General features: G+C 51.8%; 2 protein-coding genes across 5 annotated transcripts in view; one reads left to right on the forward strand and one right to left on the reverse strand.

Moving 5' to 3' along the window:
- Nucleotides 1–4,258: 4,258 nt before the first annotated feature.
- Nucleotides 4,259–7,985, reverse strand: LOC138763009 (uncharacterized). The gene is made up of 3 exons (XM_069936489.1): nt 7,824–7,985; nt 5,136–6,714; nt 4,259–4,470 (listed from the first exon to the last, which is right to left on the reverse strand). The coding sequence occupies exons 1-3, from the start codon at nt 7,983–7,985 to the stop codon at nt 4,259–4,261; spliced, it is 1,953 nt and encodes a 650-aa protein (XP_069792590.1).
- slc6a6b (solute carrier family 6 member 6b) overlaps nt 7,932–20,942 on the forward strand; it is a 66,807-nt gene continuing 53,796 nt past the window's right edge. The window contains exons 1-3 of one of the 4 annotated variants that reach the window (XM_069936511.1): nt 7,932–8,141; nt 8,672–8,733; nt 10,927–11,154. In XM_069936511.1, coding sequence (XP_069792612.1) covers nt 10,929–11,154 — 226 coding nt within the window. In that variant the 5' untranslated portion in view covers nt 7,932–8,141; nt 8,672–8,733; nt 10,927–10,928. Of the gene's footprint in view, nt 8,142–8,671; nt 8,734–8,932; nt 9,018–10,926; nt 11,155–20,942 lie in introns of those variants that run through there. The other 3 variants (XM_069936512.1, XM_069936513.1, XM_069936514.1) reach the window with 3 other exon arrangements.

Raw genomic sequence — 20,942 nt, forward strand, 5'->3', positions numbered from 1 at the left:
GGGAAGTGGTCACGGTTTTAAGGTGACACAGGAAGTCCAGGCCCAGCAACACAGAAGCACAGAAACCTTTCAATACATACAGTCGGAACTTGCAAAACCCAGCAACACAGCACAGAAACCTTTCAATACATACAGTCGGAACTTGCAAAACCCAGCAACACAGAAGCACACAAACCTTTCAATACATACAGTCGGAACTTGCAAAATACCCTCCCTTTTACAGATAAGTAAAATACCCCTGAATAGTTGCTAAATACGATTGCGATGCGAGATGGATACGGTAGTCCGTGGGGTAAACCTTTAATTTGAACTGCTGAGCAGTCATAGAGTTTATAAAGCTCTCTGTCGAGCCAGTGTCTATTAAACAGTCCATCAGATGTCCGTTCACCCTCATCTCCATCGTCGAGTTACTCAGCTGGTGGGGTTTTGCTTGGTCGAGGACGACCGATGCCAGCGCTCCAGAGGCTACATCACTCCCCCTGCCACTGTCGTCTTGATCCGAAGGCCAGAGAGGTGGCATCGACCACAAGGAGCGGCAAGATGGCCACCGTTCTCACCTTTGCTTCTCTTCCGGTACCGGTGATGGCTGCCATTTCCACCGTTGCTTCTCTTCCAGTAGCGGTTCCCACCACAAGGCGCAGAAAGATGGCGGCAAGCAGTATGGAGTGGCGGGTGTCCGCGCCTCTGGGATTAGGCATGGGGTGTACGACTGTTCGTGGGCTGCACATGTGTAGGTTTCTTGGGATTCCCCTTTGGCCAACAGACCTTTGTCTAGTGTCCCTTCTTACCACATCCAGAACTCATGGAGTCTCTCGTGGGGCATCTGGCGTGGGGGTGTTTGGCCTGTCTGCAGAAGTAGCACTCCCGGCTGTGAGTGGTCATGGTAGTCAGTATCTGGGACAGCTGTGCTCCGTAGGCCTGGCTTTCTGAGAAGACGCTGCTTTTGTAAGTGAGGTGGGCCTGTTCGAGGGATTTTGCTAGATCAAGGGTACTGGCAAGGACCTTCTTCCCCAACTCCAACAGTCGCTGCCTCACGCACCTTGAACTCACTCCAGCCACGAGAGTATCCTGGATTTGTTCTTCTTTCCTCACTAGAGCTGAGACCGTCTCGTAGTGACACTTTCTCGTCAGTATCTATAGTTCCAGGACGTAGTCATCCAGCAATTCACCCGGTCGTTGTCGATGTTGTGAGAATTGGTGTCTCACCAGCACATCGTTCTAGGGCCTCAAGTAGTGGACCTTCAGGCTTTTGATGGCCATCTCGTACGTCTCACAGTCCCTGATGACTGCATGTCCCTTGGGGCCGACTTGAGAGAGGAGGGCTGATCTCCAGTAGGCAAATTCCTCCAGGGCCTCTGGGAACAGAGGATCAACTGGAGCATGTCTGGCTTCAACTTACTTCAAAAGTAAGTTAATGAAATTGTAACGCGATTGATGGTTTTCGGAGACTTGTGAGGATAACAAGCACATTTTTATTAGCTTACAACTAACGGCCAGAATTTACAGAGGTCTTCAGGTGAATCTGGGGTAAGGTAGGAAAACAGGGTTTATATCAGGACCGACGGGGGCGGAGCCAAGAGGAGGGGTCGGCCGTCTACACACAGTCACTGAATTCCAGTTCGCTGCAGACACACAGCATGGCAACAGGCCTTTTCATCCCATGAGCTCGTGCCACCCAATTGACCTACAACTCCCAGTACATGTTGAATGATGGGAGGAAACCAGCGCACCCGGAAGAAACCCACATAAACACAGGGAGAATGTACAAATGCCTTAAGACAGGGCGGGATTCAAACCTGGATCGCTGGCACTGTAACAGCATTGCACTAATGTTTTAATTGTCCACTTCCCCTGGTACAGGTAGTACATAAATGTGCTGGAGAAATTCAGCAAGTCATGCAGCGTCCATTGGAAGTAAAGGGCCCGGAATGTTGGTGACCCTTTACTTCTCATGGATGCTGTGTGACCTGCTGAGTTTCTCCAGCACATTTGTGCCTTGGACACAACTTCATCTTCTGCAGACTTTTCTTTATTTAACCCAATGGCCTTCCTCTGGCAGCGTGCTCCACACACCCACCACCCTCTGTGTGAAGACCCTGTCCCTAAGGTTGCTTTCAGATTCTCCCTCTGCCCTCTCGTTTTAGATTCCCTACCCTGGAGAAAAGTCTATGACCATTATCTATGCCCTCATAATTTTACAAACCTCTGTTAGATACCCCCCCTCAACCTTCCACATTCCAGGGAGAAAAGTCCCAGCCGCTCCCTGTAACTTAAACTCCCCCCCCCCAGGCCCACCCCCACCCAGTAACATGCTTTTCTGTATCCTTTGCAGTTTAATACATTCTTCCTACATCTAGGCATACAGTATTCCAGGTGTGGTCTCACCAACACGTTCTTCCTCATCCTATAGTCCTGTGTCCCTACTTTTAGGGAATGATGTACCTGTAAACCCCCCCACCCCCACCCCACCCCAGGTCTCTGCTATACAACACTCTGCCATGCCCTCTGCAAGGTTTAGCTTCCAATGTGTCTGAGTTAAATTCCATCTGCCATTCCTTGGCCCACTGTCCCAGTCATTTCGATCCTGTTGTGATCTCAGATAATCTACTTTACTGTCCAGTATACCGCCAATGTTAGTGTTACATGCAAGCTTACTAAGCCTGCTAACAATGGTGTCATCCAAGTCATTATGACAGACCCAGATCTAACTCCTGTGGCACACCCCTGGAGTATGGGAAATGTGAAAGAGGGGAGTGGCTTGGAGAGCTAGCACAGATTCAATGGGCTGAGCAGTGTTTGCCGTCCCATTGCAAGAGATGCAGATGATCAGGTCACAGCTGAACATAGTGGGGAAGGCGGCACAGTGAGATATGATGTTGTGGTCTTCCCCATCCCCAAAGGGTCACTCACCCCTCAAACAAAACTGCCTTTGTGTTGACTCACACTGAGCCCCTCACAATTTACCCTCACCTCACCCCTCAGCCCTCTCATTCCTCACTCGTCACACCCACCTCATCCCTCACCTCCTAACTGTCACCTTTCAGCCCCTCAACTCTCACCCACCTCACTCAACCCTCTCATCCCTCACACCCACCTTATCCCTTACCCCTCAACTCTCACCCATCTCACCTCTCACCCACCTCATCCCTCTCACCCCTGCCTCATCCCTTACCCCTCAACTCTCACCTGCCTCATCCCTCAATTCTCATCCCTTGGATCTCACCTCACCCCTTGCCACATTTCAAAATCAGAGTTATGGTTCTACAGCATGAAAGCAGGCCCGTCAGCCCATTGTTTCCATGTTGACCAAGCTAGAGCTATTTACCTACATAGCCCCCTAAATCTTTCCAATCCATGGATCTGTCTAAATGTCTTTTATGCATTGTAATTGTCCCCACCTCCACCACTTCCTCTAGCAGCTTGATCCAAACACCTACCCCCAACTCTGTGTGAAGAAGTTTCCCCTCAGGTCCCTTATAAATCTTTCTCCTCTCACCTTAAACCAATGTCCTCGTTTTAGATTCCCCTACTCTGGGGGAAAAGACTGGGACCAATGAATTTGGCTGTAACCCTGATGATTTTGTAAACCTTGATGAAGACACTCCTCAGCTTCCTACACTCCTGAGTTCGACCACTTGTCCCTGCAGCAGCCTTGCCTTCACCTGGCAAGCTCTGGACCACCCCCCCACCACCACCTTCCAGACACTCTGCCTTACACCTCCTCAGTCAACATCCCCTCCTAGCCAAGGTGTGCAGCCTCAGTGAGATGAATGGCTTAAAATGTCTGAAAAGTGAAACTAATCAGACACCAACCATGGCTGTTTGTGTTGAAAATGAGATGTATAAAATGGGAGCTTCTGTGAACAAAATGGGTGAAGGCAGAACCACACTCTTACAGTTATACGCCCATTGCTATTCTAATACCCGGGATTAAAATAAATCTGTTAAACAATTGCGTTAGAACCTGCACACTGACCAAAGTCAATCCAAAACCTTAACCATTTCAGTGCTGGCATACAGGAAACAATGGCAGAAAATGAAGAGGGTGCAGAGTGCATACAAGACCCAAAGACAAAGGGGCAGAAATATAGGCTATTCAGCCCATCGAGCCTAACCTGCCATTTAATCATGAACTGATCCATTTCCCTACTCAGCCCCACTCCCTATAACCTTTGATGCCCTAGCTAATCAAGAACCGGTCAATCTCTGCCTTAAATACACCTGCCTATGATAACAAATTCCACAGATTCGCCACCCTTTAGCTGAAGACATTCCTCCACATCTCTGTTCTAAGCTGATGCCCTCCAATTCCTACCAGCTGGGAACGGGGAGGGGTTTCTTGGGTGATGAGGATATAGAGTGGCGGCATCTGTAGTTTAGGGTGAAGATCCCCAGGGTATAAGAGGGTACCAATGGTAAGGTGAGGGAGTCCAGAGCCACAAGTTAGGGGGAGATGCCTGTAGCCCAGGGCTGAGGGAAAGAAAAGTGTCTCAATCACGGGGCAACACTGGCTGCATTTGGGCAGGAGGAGGAGGAGAGGTGGGGGGTTAGGGGGTGCAATGGAGGAGGGGCAGGAGGTATGGGGACAGGGTGAGAGTGAAGGGAAAAGTGGGAGAGGGACAGAACATGGGGATCAGAGGGTGAGGTGGGGACAGGTGGGGGGGAATGGGGGACAGGTGGGGGGGAATGGGGGACAGGTGGGGGGGAATGGGGGACAGGTGGGGGGGAATGGGGGACAGGTGGGGGGGAATGGGGGACAGGTGGGGGGGAATGGGGGACAGGTGGGGGGGAATGGGGGACAGGTGGGGGGGAATGGGGGACAGGTGGGGGGGAATGGGGGACAGGTGGGGGGGAATGGGGGACAGGTGGGGGGGAATGGGGGACAGGTGGGGGGGAATGGGGGACAGGTGGGGGGGAATGGGGGACAGGTGGGGGGGAATGGGGGACAGGTGGGGGGGAATGGGGGACAGGTGGGGGGGAATGGGGGACAGGTGGGGGGGAATGGGGGACAGGTGGGGGGGAATGGGGGACAGGTGGGGGGGAATGGGGGACAGGTGGGGGGGAATGGGGGACAGGTGGGGGGGAATGGGGGACAGGTGGGGGGGAATGGGGGACAGGTGGGGGGAATGGGGGACAGGTGTGGGCAATGGGGGACAGGTGGGGGCAATGGGGGACAGGTGGGGGCAATGGGGGACAGGTGGGGGCAATGGGGGACAGGTGGGGGCAATGGGGGACAGGTGGGGGGCAATGGGGGACAGGTGGGGGGGAAACAGGGGCTGGAGTGGGGGGGTCGGGGCTGGAGTGGGGGTGTCGGGGCTGGAGTGGGGGGGTCGGGGCTGGAGTGGGGGGGTCGGGGCTGGAGTGGGGGGGTCGGGGCTGGAGTGGGGGGGTCGGGGCTGGAGTGGGGGGGTCGGGGCTGGAGTGGGGGGGTCGGGGCTGGAGTGGGGGGTCAGGGCTGGAGTGGGGGGTCGGGGCTGGAGTGGGGGGTCGGGGCTGGAGTGGGGGGGTCGGGGCTGGAGGGGTGGTCGGGGCTGGAGTGGGGGGGTTGGGGCTGGAGTGGGGGGGATCGAGGCTGGAGTGGGTCAGGGCTGGAGTGGGGGGGTCGGGGGGGAAGGAGAGGAGGGGTGCGGGGACGGAGGATGGAGAGGAGGGGGCGGGGACGGAGGATGGAGAGGAGGGGGTCGGGGGTGGAGAGGAAGGGGTCGGGGTGGAGAGGAAGGGGTCGGGGTGGAGAGGAAGGGGTCGGGGTGGAGAGGAAGGGGTCGGGGTGGAGAGGAAGGGGTCGGGTTGGAGAGGAAGGGGTCGGGGTGGAGAGGAAGGGGTCGGGGTGGAGAGGAAGGGGTCGGGGTGGAGAGGAAGGGGTCGGGGTGGAGAGGAAGGGATCGGGGTGGAGAGGAAGGGGTCGGGGGTGGAGAGGAAGAGAGGAAGGGTCGGAGTGGAGAGTAGAGGAGGGAAGGGGGAAGGGGGAGGGGGCTGGAAGATGGAGAGGAGGGGGTGGAGGATGGAGAGGAGGGGGGTGGAGGATTGAGAGAAGCGGAGGGGGGAGGGGGGGGTGAGGGGGACTGGGGCGCAGGTTGGAGAGGTGTGGGTGGGGGGGCGAGGCAAGGGAGCGGGGGCATGGGGAACAGGATAGGATGGGGGGATGCAGGGGAGGCTGGGGCGGTGCAGGGGAGGCTGGGGCGGTGCAGGGGAGGCTGGGGCGGTGCAGGGGAGGCTGGGGCGGTGCAGGGGAGGCTGGGGCGGTGCAGGGGAGGCTGGGGCGGTGCAGGGGAGGCTGGGGCGGTGCAGGGGAGGCTGGGGCGGTGCAGGGGAGGCTGGGGCGGTGCAGGGGAGGCTGGGGCGGTGCAGGGGAGGCTGGGGCGGTGCAGGGGAGGCTGGGGCGGTGCAGGGGAGGCTGGGGCGGTGCAGGGGAGGCTGGGGCGGTGCAGGGGAGGCTGGGGCGGTGCAGGGGAGGCTGGGGCGGTGCAGGGGAGGCTGGGGCGGTGCAGGGGAGGCTGGGGCGGTGCAGGGGAGGCTGGGGCGGTGCAGGGGAGGCTGGGGCGGTGCAGGGGAGGCTGGGGCGGTGCAGGGGAGGCTGGGGCGGTGCAGGGGAGGCTGGGGCGGTGCAGGGGAGGCTGGGGCGGTGCAGGGGAGGCTGGGGCGGTGCAGGGGAGGCTGGGGCGGTGCAGGGGAGGCTGGGGCGGTGCAGGGGAGGCTGGGGCGGTGCAGGGGAGGCTGGGGCGGTGCAGGGGAGGCTGGGGCGGTGCAGGGGGAGGACGGGGACGTGTGGAGGCAGGGGGAGGATGGGGTGCGTGGGAGGGGCACATTGCTGCCGTATGGAGGGGCGAGGGGGAGACAGCGGGCCAAGAGAGAGGGGGAGATAGGGGGTCAAGAGAGAGGGGGAGATAGGGGGCCAAGAGAGAGGGGATGATAGGGGGCCAAGAGAGAGGGGGAGATAGGGGGCCAAGAGAGAGGGGGAGATAGGGGGCCATGAGAGATGAGGGCCAGGGAGAGAGAGAGAGAGAGAGGGTGAAGGAGAGAGGGGGGTGAGTGAGAGAGGGGGGATGAGGGATGGAGAGAGGGGGAGTGAGAGAGGGTGAAGGAGGGAGAGAGAGAGAGGTGAGAGTGAGAGAGAGAGAGAGAGAGAGGAGTGAGGGAGAGACAGGGGGCCAGGTGAGAGAGGGGGTGCAAGGAGGAAGACAGTGGGCCAGGAGAGAGAGGGGATGAGGGGTGAGGGAGAGAGGGGTGTGAGGGAGAGAGGGGGGTGAGGGAGAGAGGGAGGCAAGGTGGTGACAGAGGGCCAGGAGAGTGAGAGGGAAGGAGGGGGGGAACCAGGAGGGGAAGGGTACCAGGATAGGGGGGGGGGGGAAGGACCAGTAGGATGATAAGGAGGGGAGCAAGCAGGGGGTGAAGGGGGCTGGGAATGAACAGGAGGAGGGTGAATCAGGAGGGGGAGGGGGAGCAAGTGCGGGTGAAGGGTAGAGGGGGTGAAGGGGGCCGAGGAGGAGGGGGTGAAGGGGGCTATTGGGGAGGAGGAGGGAAGGATGGGGAAGTTGGATTGAGGAAAATGGTAAGCAGGAATATTTAAGAAAAGGGCAGGAGATTGAGGCGAGAGGGCATTTCGGGGGTGGGGCGAGGTTTAAGGGTCAATTAGGAGTGGGGCAGGAGGAGAAAGAAGTTGAAGGGGGGGGTGAGAAAGAGGACGGAAGTGGGAAGGCAGTTGGGGAGTGGGGTCTGGAGATGGGGTAAGGATGCAAACAGCAAGAAATGTTGGGGTGGGGAGGGAGGAAGGAGGGGCTGAGGAAGGAATGAGAGTGAGGGAGGGGTGGCGATCTAAGATGTACAGTCTGCTCCAGTGGTAGTTGTTGAGAGAGGTGTTTGGTCTCCCCCTCCCGCCCGCTCCCCAGCGCTGCGTCTCGCTCGCTCTCTCTGGGGTTCTCTAGAGAGGGAGGCTGCGTCCTGACGCAGGAGGAAGGCAGCTCTGGGTTTTTTCCACTCCTGTACATGAGGTCTGCACGGCTCGCAACGAGGAGGGCCAGTCAGCAGGCCGTATAAATGAAAATTACTCTCCCGTCCGGGATTCATTTTGTGTGTGGAGTAAAGGAGGGCTGTGTGCGCAGTTCAGAGAGAGAGGAACGGGATCCCGCGGAATCCAGCCCCAGGTAATCCGCAATGGTTTTTTTTTAAAAAGACACAAACCTCTTGTGGAAGCGGAAGGTAGATTTTCCAATTTCAGTGCGAATGAGATTTAATTGTCTGGCAATAAAACAAGATCATCTCCCCCCCCCCCCCCCCGCGGCCGGGGGAGGGGGGGGGGGAAGAGTGTTGGGGATTTTTTTTAAACAACGGACTAATCTGTCTTTAAATCTTGGGGGGGGGGGGATTTTCGAGGGGGAATTTGGATTTATTTTTTGACCATTTTAGCCCATTTCGTGGGAGCGCTGTTCCAATCACTAGAACAAAGGCGCAGGGTCCAGCCATCATCTGAAATAACCCGCCAGCCCATCTCTTTTTTTTCCTGTCTGTGTGGCTTGGAACAAAGCCACGGTTATGTCCGGGAGCATTTTGTATTCCCCCAAATCCGAAACCACGGTTATTTGGAAGTGTTTATTTGCGAACGTTCGCTTCCTTTCCCGTTCTCTCTCTCTCTCTCTCTTTGGTTCTTTTCTATTTTTGTTGTTCTCTTAAACAGAAAGCTGGACAAGTGTATTGGACCGAGTAAGGGGCGTATTTCCCGGAGTCCTGTACAGCTCTGTATGTATTGCCCCCGGAGCCAATATTGTTTCCGTGTGTGTGTGTTTTTTTTTAAACCAAATAATAAAGGAGACGAAAATATTAACGCTGCCTTTAACCAAACACGTTCTCTATACTGCAGGGAAGCGTTTGTTAAGAGGTTGGGGAGGGGAGTGTGAATGGGGCAGGGCGTCGCGCCGAGTGCGAGGTGGAGGGGGCGGCGGATGACGGAGGGTTGGGAACCGATCCCCGGGCGAACAGCAGCAGCAGCGGCGCCGCAAGGCTGCGGGCTCCCCCCGTGAGCGGTCCGCATCTCGACCTGGGCGGGGGGGGGGGGGGTGAATAGCGGCCGGGATGGGTTTGATTCAAGGAAAGAAAAGGTCAAACGGGTGGTTGCGGTTTGGAGGGGGGGGGTGGGGGCTGGTGAAATTGGATGAATTGATCTGCGGGGACGCTCTGGGGCTGAGAGGTTGGGAGGGAGGGAAGGAGAGAGGTGGGGAGGGAGGGAAGGAGAGAGGTGGGGAGGGAGGGAAGGAGAGAGGGGGGGAGGGAGGGAAGGAGAGAGGGGGGGAGGGAGGGAAGGAGAGAGGGGGGGAGGGAGGGAAGGAGAGAGGGGGGGAGGGAGGGAAGGAGAGAGGGGGGGGGAGGGAGGGAAGGAGAGAGGGGGGGAGGGAGGGAAGGAGAGAGGGGGGGAGGGAGGGAAGGAGAGAGGGGGGGAGGGAGGGAAGGAGAGAGGGGGGGAGGGAGGGAAGGAGAGAGGGGGGGAGGGAGGGAAGGAGAGAGGGGGGGAGGGAGGGAAGGAGAGAGGGGGGGAGGGAGGGAAGGAGAGAGGGGGGGAGGGAGGGAAGGAGAGAGGGGGGGAGGGAGGGAAGGAGAGAGGGGGGGAGGGAGGGAAGGAGAGAGGGGGGGAGGGAGGGAAGGAGAGAGGGGGGGAGGGAGGGAAGGAGAGAGGGGGGGAGGGAGGGAAGGAGAGAGGGGGGGAGGGAGGGAAGGAGAGAGGGGGGGAGGGAGGGAAGGAGAGAGGGGGGGAGGGAGGGAAGGAGAGAGGGGGGGAGGGAGGGAAGGAGAGAGGGGGGGAGGGAGGGAAGGAGAGAGGGGGGGAGGGAGGGAAGGAGAGAGGGGGGAGGGAGGGAAGGAGAGAGGGGGGGAGGGAGGGAAGGAGAGAGGGGGGGAGGGAGGGAAGGAGAGAGGGGGGGAGGGAGGGAAGGAGAGAGGGGGGGAGGGAGGGAAGGAGAGAGGGGGGGAGGGAGGGAAGGAGAGAGGGAGGGAAGGAGAGAGGGGGGGGAAGGGGAGAGGGGGGGAAGGGGAGAGGGGGGGAGGGGAGAGGGGGGGGAAGGGGAGAGGGGGGGAAGGGGGGGGAGAGGGAGGAGAGAGAGGGGTCAGAGAGCAAGAAAAGGGCCCTTGTAACTATCTGGGACATGTGGCTCTTTTGAATTTAACAGGACTGATTCAGACCCTCTCTTTTTCTCCTGTGTGTGCGTGTGCGTGTGTGTGTGTGTGTGTGTGTGTGTCTGTGCGCGCGCGCGTGTGTGTGTGTGTGTGTGTGTGTGTGTGCGTGCGTGCGTGCGTGCGTGCGTGCACGTTTGTTTGGGCGCCCCTGATTTTGCGTGCGCGTTTGGGGTCGGCCTTTGTGCGTACGCCTGCATCACCTGTGCATCTGTACCTGTGTGTGCGTGTTGGACAATGTGCTTGTATTTTTTGTTGTTCTGTGTGGGTTTTCTCGTGTGTTCATGCGTGGGTTGGGTTACACCATGTGTGTTTCTGTTGTGTGGACGTTTGCCGGGTTCCATTGCGCATGTTCATGCGTGTGTCTGCATTTGGTTTGTACCATGTGTGTTCATGTGCGTTGGGTTGCATTGGGCATGTTCATGGATGTGTCTGTGTGTTGGGTTCTACCATGTGTTCATGTGCCCACTTGTGTTGGGTTGCATCATGCATGTTGGTGTGTGTCTGTTGGGTTGTATTGTGTGTGTATGGATTTGGTCTGTATGTGTGTTGGGTTGTACCATGCATGTTCCTATTTGTGTCTGCATGTGTTGGGTTGTATCATGTGTGTGTATTTGGTCTGTATGTGTGTTGGGTTGTACCATGCACGTTCCTATTTGTGTCTGCATGTGTTGGGTTGCGTCATATGTTGGGTTGTACTGTGCATGTTCATTGGTGTGCGATGACATGCGTGCGTGTGGATGTGCCTACATGTGTGACTGAGTGCAGGAATGGCCCGGGGTGAAAAGATGCATTGCTTAAAAGATTTTCACAAAGACATCCTGAAGCCCTCCCCTGGGAAAAGCCCTGGAAGCAGGCCTGAGGATGAGGCTGATGGCAAAATGCAACGAGAGAAGTGGGCCAACAAACTCGATTTCATTCTATCAGTTGCTGGAGGATTCATTGGACTCGGCAACATTTGGAGGTTCCCATACCTCTGCTACAAGAACGGTGGAGGTGAGCCAAGACTTCATTTCTGGGGGGGGGGGGGGGGAGTGGGGTGATTACATGCACCAGGAAGTGGGAAAAGGAAAAGCAGCAGTGTAGAGGTCTTGGGCAGAGAGTTTCCTGTGGCCTTGTCTGGTTGTTCTCTCGATGTCATGTGCAGCATAAGTTTCCAGTTAATATTTAATTTGTGCTGTGAGATCTCTTTGGATGTGTGCCAGAGATTGATGAAACTTGCACCAATCTACCTCGATAATCCAGTTACATTAAAAACTAACAAAGAGAAGATGTATCTGCTTTCTCAACCCAACATTCATTTGCAATTGATTTTGATTGTTACTGTGGGAAGGGAGGAGATGTGTTGACAAGTGAAACTAAAGCAGAAGGGGAAGTTTATTGGCACAGACAAGCTGGGTTTGCCTCCGAGCTGTTAAACTGATCCTTGGGTATGTAAAAGTGGCACATGTTCCTTCAGCAAACTCCACACACAACCTCTGCTCACCCAGTTAACAACCAAGTCATTGCCCAAGTTACTGAATACTATCCGTGTTGTTCAGTACAAAGCAACAGGGTTTTTCAGGTGTGGGCAATATGCATGGAAGCATGCCTGCTCTTCAATGAAACCAACTAGGTATTGGTTAATGTCATACACATAGTACAGTGCCCTGAGATTCTTTCTTGCTGCAGCTATACAGATGTGTAAGATACAACAACAGTACAAATTTTATTACTACAGGAAGAGATAATATATATGGAGGGCGGGGTCAATATTAAATGTAGTGACTACTCTCCATAAAAACCCACTCGGAGGCTAAGTGGGGGCTCTTTGCTTTGACGTGTTTGAGAAATTCATGACGAAGTCCAGATGAGTTCTAAAACGGTTTATTCATGAACTCATAATGCCTGTGGTAATATTATTAAACATGGCAACAGTAAATGTCTAACAACCAGTCTCTTCAGTAACGTAGCGTTCAATTTCCTCGATAACGGTCAACAGAAAATATCGGAAATTCACTCACCCATCGTCTATTCTGCCATTATGGTGGATGCAGCCAAATGACTCTCCAAGCCCGCCCCAACCCCCACCCTGTGCATGTGCTGACCCCCAGTCCATAGCGCATGCGCACTGGAAGATGCCGAACATGCACAGCTTCTGGACGCCGCTGACGCCAGCAGCCAAACCGACAATGGTAAGCAATGAGCTTTTGGCTCTTATGTCGTCTCCTAATTATTATGTCTCAAATAATAATTACACAATTATAAATATCAGTAAAATAGAGTAAATTCCCATATTATGTAGATCATTCTTCATAGGCCAGAGGTTACCAGCACATAGCCTTGAAAAGAGTGATCTTTACCACCACTCTGGACCAGTGAAGTCTTGTAGTCTGTGTAGTTGGCAAGGTCCAAAAAAAAACCAAAATAAAATCGGCCAGTTTTCGGGTTTCTTCCACTCCTCATCATTCAGGTGCCTTGCCGTTGGGTGTGGGTGATCATGTTTCTCCATACACCATGATCTCTGAACCTCTGAATTGTAGTTGTTGCCTCCCTTGTTCTCCGATGATTAGGCAAGGGGAAAAAATACTGAAGTGGTTTCCCGTTGCCTTCTTAAGTTGCAGGGTCCATACTGGACGGGTCACCCTGCCCATTGATCAGATTCATCTGCCCAGTGTTTTACAACCATAAGTTCCAATTTGTAGAATCTCCCTGTAAAATCCATCCATCATCTGCAACCCATGGCTTCACGTGATCCCGACTGAGAGGTTAAACAGGTACTACACCTTGACTGAGGGTGACCTGCAGGCTATCACAAGGAGCACTTTACACCTCCTTCACTGATAGTGTTTCAAGAACACTCTACAAATTGGAATATTCATTGTGCTTCTGCAGGTTGAGTCAGCCAGACACACGGAATCCATTTGATCCATCAATTATGTCATCATCAGCTTTGATTTCACAGCACTGTTCTGGCCCATTGCTTTAGCACCCCCGCCCCCAGAAATTTTGATCCATTGCGTAATGTAAATACTGTAGGTTGCTGGTGTGTTGTACAGAGAACTGCAGTTCCCTTGCACTTAAAAAAAAAATGACAGGACATTCTTTCAGTGCATATCCCAGAAGATCCTCTCCGATTATTCCCACAGCCATCCCAGCACATCGATGGTCTTTCTGAGCACCAGCAAAAATCAAACCAAACTTTGTTACATCCACTGGCTTTGAGAACAGACTGGCACAGTTCCCTTTATGTCTGGGATGAAGGGGAATTCCACACTGTGACCAATCTCATTGGCACAGTAGTAAACATAAGAGATATTCAGGTTCAAATTCTAATTGCCTGGATTAGGAATAGTTCTGTCAGCATCTAGCATGGGGATCACAATATTCACTTTTCCATATTTCTCTGGCTGCAATGGGAGACCAGGCTCCAGTAACCACATAATCTGCACTCCTCCCTCCTTTTAATCCAATAGGTTTAAAGGTACAGCACTGATCTGCCCAGTTCCACCTCCCTGGAGAAAGATCACTTTGTAGTTTTCAGGAATTTTTAGTTATTCTTGCAGGTCATTTTCTGCAATGTTGACAATTTTGATGAAGTCTGTCGATCTATGGCTCACTTCCAGAACATGAATTCCAAGCCCACTGTAATTGAACAGCTCTTTCAGTACTCCTGAATCTTGGTGAATAACCACAACTTCTTTCAAAGGGTACTTAATGGGAAGGGTTTTTCTGTCTTGGATCACTCTTCCAATCTCCATAACTGATTGCATTTAGGTGACTGCTGCCTCAATACGTTTATCAGTACAGATTCCCTTACTTGTGGAAGCGTGAGGGAGTGAGGGCTTGGTGTATCCTTATTTTCTCCAGAGAATGGATCAACCAAGTGCCTATGTTGTGGTACATGAGTCCAGTGATAGATGGTGTAAAGGGTGTCATCAGCTGGCACTTGTTAAATAAAACGGCAAAGTTTCCAAAGCTCTTTCACAATTCTCAGTACCATTTTCATCCTGTAACTTTCTACGCTTCATTCGCACAAACCAGTTCATGAGCATGTCCACAAATTTGACTAGTCTGGGCACCACAGTGTAGAGTCTGTATGTTTTCTTTTCTGCTTTGAAAAACTAGATTAGGGATTGTGCAAATGAAAGCATCCATTTATCCATAATGTTGTCACTCTCCTGAACTGTACTTCCATTGAAAAGAAATTGAATTCCCTCTTCTTTCTGCAATCTCTGAATATTCTGAGTAAGGAATTTGGATGCATTGCACCCAGGTAGAAGGGCATCCTTGGGAACATCTCTCACTCCTTCTTTAAAGTGTCAATTTTCTGCTTTTGCAGCGAGGTTCAGCCTCAATGGATCTGCACCATTGGTGTTAACAATGTGAATTGGATCTGGGTAATTCTTGCATTTGCTCATTTTCTGACCATGGTTATTATGCAGTAACAGGTAACCAACAGTTCTGTAACCATCCTCACACCCATCAGCAAACTGATACAGTTGAGCAGATGTCACGGTTCCAGAGTTTGTGGGTTTGAAGCATCTATCAACCTTAAAGTCTTCCAGCTGGTGAAGGTCCTGAATCCAACACACCCATTCCTGTACTTCCTTTTGTTTCTCAACTCATTTGAACACCTCAGAAAACGATGTTTCAATCAAAATTCATCTCCTTTCAGACTTGCTGTTTGTCCTTTGCTACTTTGTCTAACTCTCCCTTGGCCTCTTCATTCTTTTTGCCACAGGCCCCCATCATTTGAAAACTGATTTTAGCAAATTCATCAACAACCCTTTTCATCTGTGCAAGGCTTTCCTCATGCTTCTGTTTCCATTCCTTCCTCGACAGCAAGCTCTTGTTTTACCGCTCACACTGCAGCATCCATGACTGTCTGGGTGTATTTAAAATCTTCAACAATAGTACCTTCAGCAGGAATAGTAGATACAAAACCAGCTGTTGGATCATTGAGAATAGATTGTGCATCAGGGATGAAGGAAGCCACATCCACAATTTTGTAATTAGGATGAGGAAGAGCAGATCCAGTCTCAAGATCCATAATGTTTCTAGTTGTAGGAACTTCCAGATCAGACTTTGAGTCCAAGGAATTAACCAACGCTTTCATAGGACTTCCCTTTAAAGGTAAGTACTCCAATGGCCATCGACAGGCTTGGCAGATTTTGGCAGAACTGCTTGAAGATTCTTGGTCGTCACTGAGGCAGTCAGGAAAGTCGGCCCTGAACTGCCTTTCCCACAGCTCATCGTTTCACAACTAATATCCTGCTAACACCTGTCACTGTCCGCTCCTGAGCATTATCATTTCTTCCTCCTAATGGTCCATTAATCGCCCAATCAAGCGTGGTTTTGACAGAGCAAGGCCCATCTACCCCACTCCGTATTACATCTAGTGGTTCCAGAGCCTTTGGTACATCTGAACCAATCAGCCACTCTATCTCAGGACTAGTCTCAGGTAGATGAACCTTCCTCATATGACACCACCGATTGATATCGTTTTGATGTGAGACGTTTCCTTTGTGCTCAGGTTTGAGTGTATATGCCTGGGAGATGACAAAAACCACTGTGACCAGTTCAGCAACCTCTAGGCCTGAAACAATGCCGGTTTCAACAACCTTCTTTTGACCCACGGTTCTCAATAGAATCCTTGACCATCTTCCCTGAAGATTAAGCTTATTCATTAGCCCCTCTATGCAAAATGATGCAGTGCTCCCTGGGTCAAGAGATGCATAAGTATGCACTGCTGCATTCCCCTTCCGGGCCTTGACTTGTACAGGTACTACTGAGAGGTTCCAGTTATCTTCACTGGCCCCAGTAAGACCACTTGTCAGGACAGAGGCTGCAGCACTGTTTCCAGTTGCTTCCTTTCGTTCTGCTTCCTCCTTTTTCCATTTCCTTCTTTCTTTGGTGAACATGCAACTTTCTGGGATGCTTTAAATCACATATGTTTCAGCTGAGTCGCTTCCTGCAGTTTTTGCTGATATGTCCTTTACACAGACGGCCAAAACATACTCCATTTCCCTTTAGGAAAGCGATTCTCTCACTATGTGGCCTCTTTTCCAACTGTGGACTCCTCTCCAAACCATGTCCACCTTGACAAAACGAACACCTCTTCACAGCAGGCAGATTCTCCTTTCCCTCAGTTCCTCTATCATTTTCTTTATCTGCATCTGTCACAGTAGTGGCAAAGGTACTTCCTCTTATTCTTGGATGAGGCTGTGAATTGCACTTCCTCGCATCTCTGCTCACTGTTGGAGCATCTTTGAACTCTCCAAATACTGGCTCGGTTGCAACCCTCACTTGCCTTTCAAGGAAATCTGCCATATCCTTAAAGGAAACCTTTCGATTGTGTTTTTCCTGGAAATCACAGACCATAGGTCTCTATATATCCCTCAGTCGCTAGAGTTCAAAGGATTCAATGAATGCTTGAAACTGAAGTGGATCACCATCTTGGGCATGGAAGAGAGACACTGCAGTTGGATTATTGATGCAGAGATTTCAGTTTGCCTTTCCATGACTGAGAATATGTTACTCTATTCACCGTTGTTTGTAGCAGGTAAAGTAGTTGGAGATGTCACATGTGCACGTTCACCAGGATTTCTGATGCTTGACTGGAGTGTCAATGGAGCTGCGGTGATCGACCAGAACCAAGTCGCAGCTCTGTCTGCAGTTGTTATTATTGGTGTTTGTGGATTGGTAACACCGTGCTTTGGGAGGATTCATCCATGTTTATGCATGTCTTGTAACTGTGGTACAAAAGGATCTGCCTTAGATTAAATGTTTTCTTTTCCTGTTGTCCTTTCTCAAGATCTGACTCCACTTCACTTCAGATAAGTTACGTCGAACACCAGATCCCTTTGAGACTCCTAGTACCTTCACTTTGGCCCGGATAACAGCAACGTTTGCTTCCAGCGCCAGCTGCTCGTTTTTCCTCCCGAGCTGGCTCCTTGACTACTCCTCCTCCTCCTCTAAAGTGTGTTTATCCTTAAGCAATTTTTGCCATATAATGAGCAGCCATTTCAGCTGGAAATTAGGATGCATGTAGATGTAGCACTGGGAACTCTGGAGCTTGATCCAGAAGAACTTCATTTGCTTCTCCTGCTTCCAACGTTTGACACACTGTCACCTGGTTGTATTTCATACTGCACGTCAGCTGTTGCCGTAATACTTGACTCTTCCTCCAATTGGAATTGCACGTCCTTTGCACCTTCATCCTTTTCATCAGGCTTGGAGTCACGTGGGGGCATTTGCAGGCTATGCCCCCCCCCCCCAAATGACCCAAACCTGCTCTCTCCCCCCCCCCCAACTGCTGAGTGAGTTTTCAAATGTCAGTTTGTGCCCCCCCACCCCACCCCGCGGTTACCCTGATGCCCCCCAATTAGACATTCTGACGCTGATTCTGCTCTTCACCACCATTTTGTGACACACCTTCAGCCATTTCCAAGTTGCTGACTTTAAATTCAATCAATATCTTCTGCAGCGGTTTTTAATCGCCTTTCAACGGTGGCCATTTTACGCATTTCCATCTAACTGTCCGCTGAGCTCAAGCACTGGGCGCTCACAACACAAGATCAACAGTCCCCAATGGATAAGAGGCAGCACCTCCAAACTGTTTAAACTAAATAAATACACAAACGTAATCCTATCACTTCTGATGGCTGTGATGAGCTGCTGTCAACAAGCCAATTTCCACCATGGCAGCAGTCAATAATACACTGCGATTCTCGGCAAATGACTCTGCCAGCGTGTTCATAGGATGTTCTGCTCTAGGATTAGAAGCCCTGAAGCCCTCTGCATCTGATGCTCAGACCGATGGAGGAGAATTGCTGTCAGCGGCCTGCGCTCGGCATTTCCAACATGGCAGCCATGTTGTCCATATCGGATGTTCCAACAATGCCCAATTCAATTCTGTTCAATATTTTCTGTTGACTAAATGTAACGACTACTACCCATAATAAAATCCCCTCGGAGATTAAGTGGGCTCTTTGCTTTGACACGTTTGAGGAATTAATGAGAAAATCCAGATGAGTTTTAAAATGGTTTATTTACACAAAAGGACTAGTATCATCCGTGGTAACATTCTTAAACTTGGTAATGTTAACAGTAAATGTCTAACGGCCAGTCTCTTTGGTAACGTTAAATTCCCTCGATAACAGACAGTATAAACAATCAGAGCCTCACTTACCCACCATCTATTCTGCCATTACGGTGAATCCAGGCAAACTGCTCTCCAAGCCCGCCCAAACCCCCCGCACATGCGCCAACCCCCAGTTCATAGCCCTTGCGCACTGGAAGACACTGATCGTACACAGCCTCTCACCTCCAGGACACCACCAGCGCCCGGAGCCAAACCAACGGTAAGCAACGAGCCTTTGGCTCTTTCGTTCACAGTTGCAATTAGTTTTTAAAAAAGTGGTGTTTTCTGAGGTTATCTTGGCAGATAACCAATGTTTCAGGCTTGAGTCATTCAGCAAGGTATTAGCAAAATGAAGGATTCAAACCAGAAACGTTGGTTATGTATCTATTTTTGTTACATAAAGGACACTGACTTGCTGAGTTTCTCCAGCGTTGTCTTTACTTCAGTCATTGTGTTTTACTCTATTTTTTGGTGGAGTGGGTTAGAGTAGTACAGGGAGGCACTCCAAATAAGCACAGACTGCTAGCCCATATCCATTGCAGACCACCCTGCTTGCCCCCACACCTCACTCAGCCTCTGGCTCTGCCATTCACTCCTCCGCACTTGAATCACACCTCTTGCATCTCATCAATTCCTGCTGCTTGCGACCTTGCGTCGTAAAGCTTTTATGTAAATCCTTCCAGTCCTGCTTCTGCCCACCCCTTGGAAACCCTTCCCCCTCCTTCTACTGGAATGAATGAGAATTTGCTGGTGGATGAGAATTCTGCTCCTACCAGAATCCTGAACGCAGACTGCTCCGAGACTGCCGTAACATCACCTTAATTCTTGCATAAACTGCAACTGAAGATTTATTCATCTGTCCTTTTATATGTATTGCCTCTTTTTCTGTCTTAGAACATTATGGAAATTTAATTTGTGCTCTTGTTGGTGTGACTGGCTGCAGCAAAGAAGAATTTTGGTCCATTTGTACATTGTATTTTTTTATATGTCAATAAATTCTGGTGCACGAACATTCCTTCCCACCTCCCACCACCACCCTTTGCAAATAAAGCCCTTTCCTGTACTGTAATGGAGGAGATCCCTAACGGCATGGGTGTTCAGTGAGGGCCTCCATCATTTTGGTGGGACTCGCAGAGCTGCACCTGCCCTATTGGACACTGAGCACAGAATATTCTGGACTACACATGGGCAGCACAGTTGGCGTAGCAGTTAGCGCCACGCCTTTACAGCACCTGCCATCCGGACTGGGGTTTGAATCCCATGCTGTCTTTAAGGAGTTTATACGTTTTCCCTGTGTCTGCATGGAATTTCTTTGGGGGGGGGGCTCCGGTTTCCTTTCACCATTCAAAAACTTACCTGGGGTTGTAGGTTAATGGGGTGTAAATTGGGCAGCGCAGACTCATGGGACAAAATGGCCTTTTACCATGCGGTATGTCTAAATTTTATTTTAAAAGCTTAACAAAAAATAAGTGCAGGGGAGATGTATGATGGGGGAAAATATTTTACAAAGAGTGGTGGGTGCCAGGGGTAATCTTGAATACATAAAATAGTCCTGTTTAAGAGGCTTCTAAATAGAGGTGAACATGCCGGTTGTGGAGGATATGATTAGGTGCAAGCAGCAGACATTTGGTTTGATTGGTGTGTGTTCAGCACAGACATGTGGGCTGAATGGCCTGTTGTCTGTAGTGATCTGGGGGACTGGAACCTACAGCAGTATAGACCCAGCCTCTCTGGCTGTTTGTCCTGATCCGGGGGAGCGACGATGGGCTCTGTTGGTGATAGTGTGCTGCCGATCTGCTCTCTCTTCCTCCCAAAGAGTTGGGGGGGGGGGGGGGGGGTGGTCTTCAAACAGCTCCCAAAAGAGAACTGATTTCCACGTCACCGTTTCATAGCAAGTTTCCACTCTGCTGATTCGGCGGACCTCTTCCTTCCCACAGCTTGACAGCACGCTGCTCTCTGCAGTAACTGTGGGCCACACTTACCCAGCAGTTGTCTGGCATCTGTTTATCTGAGCTACTTCTCACACTCTCGCTCACACTCTGACTTTCCTTGAAGCTCCAGCACTTGTTTAATGAAAACTCAAAGCTCCAATTGTCTTTCCCCACCCCCAGCATTTGTCATTTTGTGTCCCAGCCGGCTGCCACCGATTGACAAGTTGTGTCTGCCGTACACAGCATACACTGTGTCCCTGCAGAATCACCAGTGCAGCCCTGATTGTTTATGTGGGGCATCTTGTCATCAGCGTGAATTCTGTGAGAAATTGCCTTCTTCACTTAAACAACTTGGCAAGAGGGAGGGGAATTGGAGTCCAGAATCCCACCCGATAGCCCGGGAGTTGTGGCCCCTCAGGAGTGTGGCCCAACATAATGAGGCCTTTTAAAATAATGACGTAGATGGTGGATACTGCACTGCTGTGGATACAGAGAACGCTGAGGGTAGAAGTGAGGGTGTTGACAGGAAGGGAACATGGAATGGTGCAGGATGAAGGGGTCCCTGATGCCAGGGCATGATTGAGGTGTTTCAGTTTGGATAATTAAAGACCTAAAAATAATAATAGCAGGAGTAACCAATCTGGCCTGACGAGCCTGCCCCGCCACTCAATGAGATCATGGCTGAACTGATGATCAGCTCATCTCCACCTACCTGCTTTTTCCCCACA

The sequence above is a fragment of the Narcine bancroftii genome, chromosome 5 (assembly GCF_036971445.1).
Source record: "Narcine bancroftii isolate sNarBan1 chromosome 5, sNarBan1.hap1, whole genome shotgun sequence".
In the NCBI taxonomy this organism is placed as follows: Eukaryota; Metazoa; Chordata; class Chondrichthyes; order Torpediniformes; family Narcinidae; genus Narcine; species Narcine bancroftii.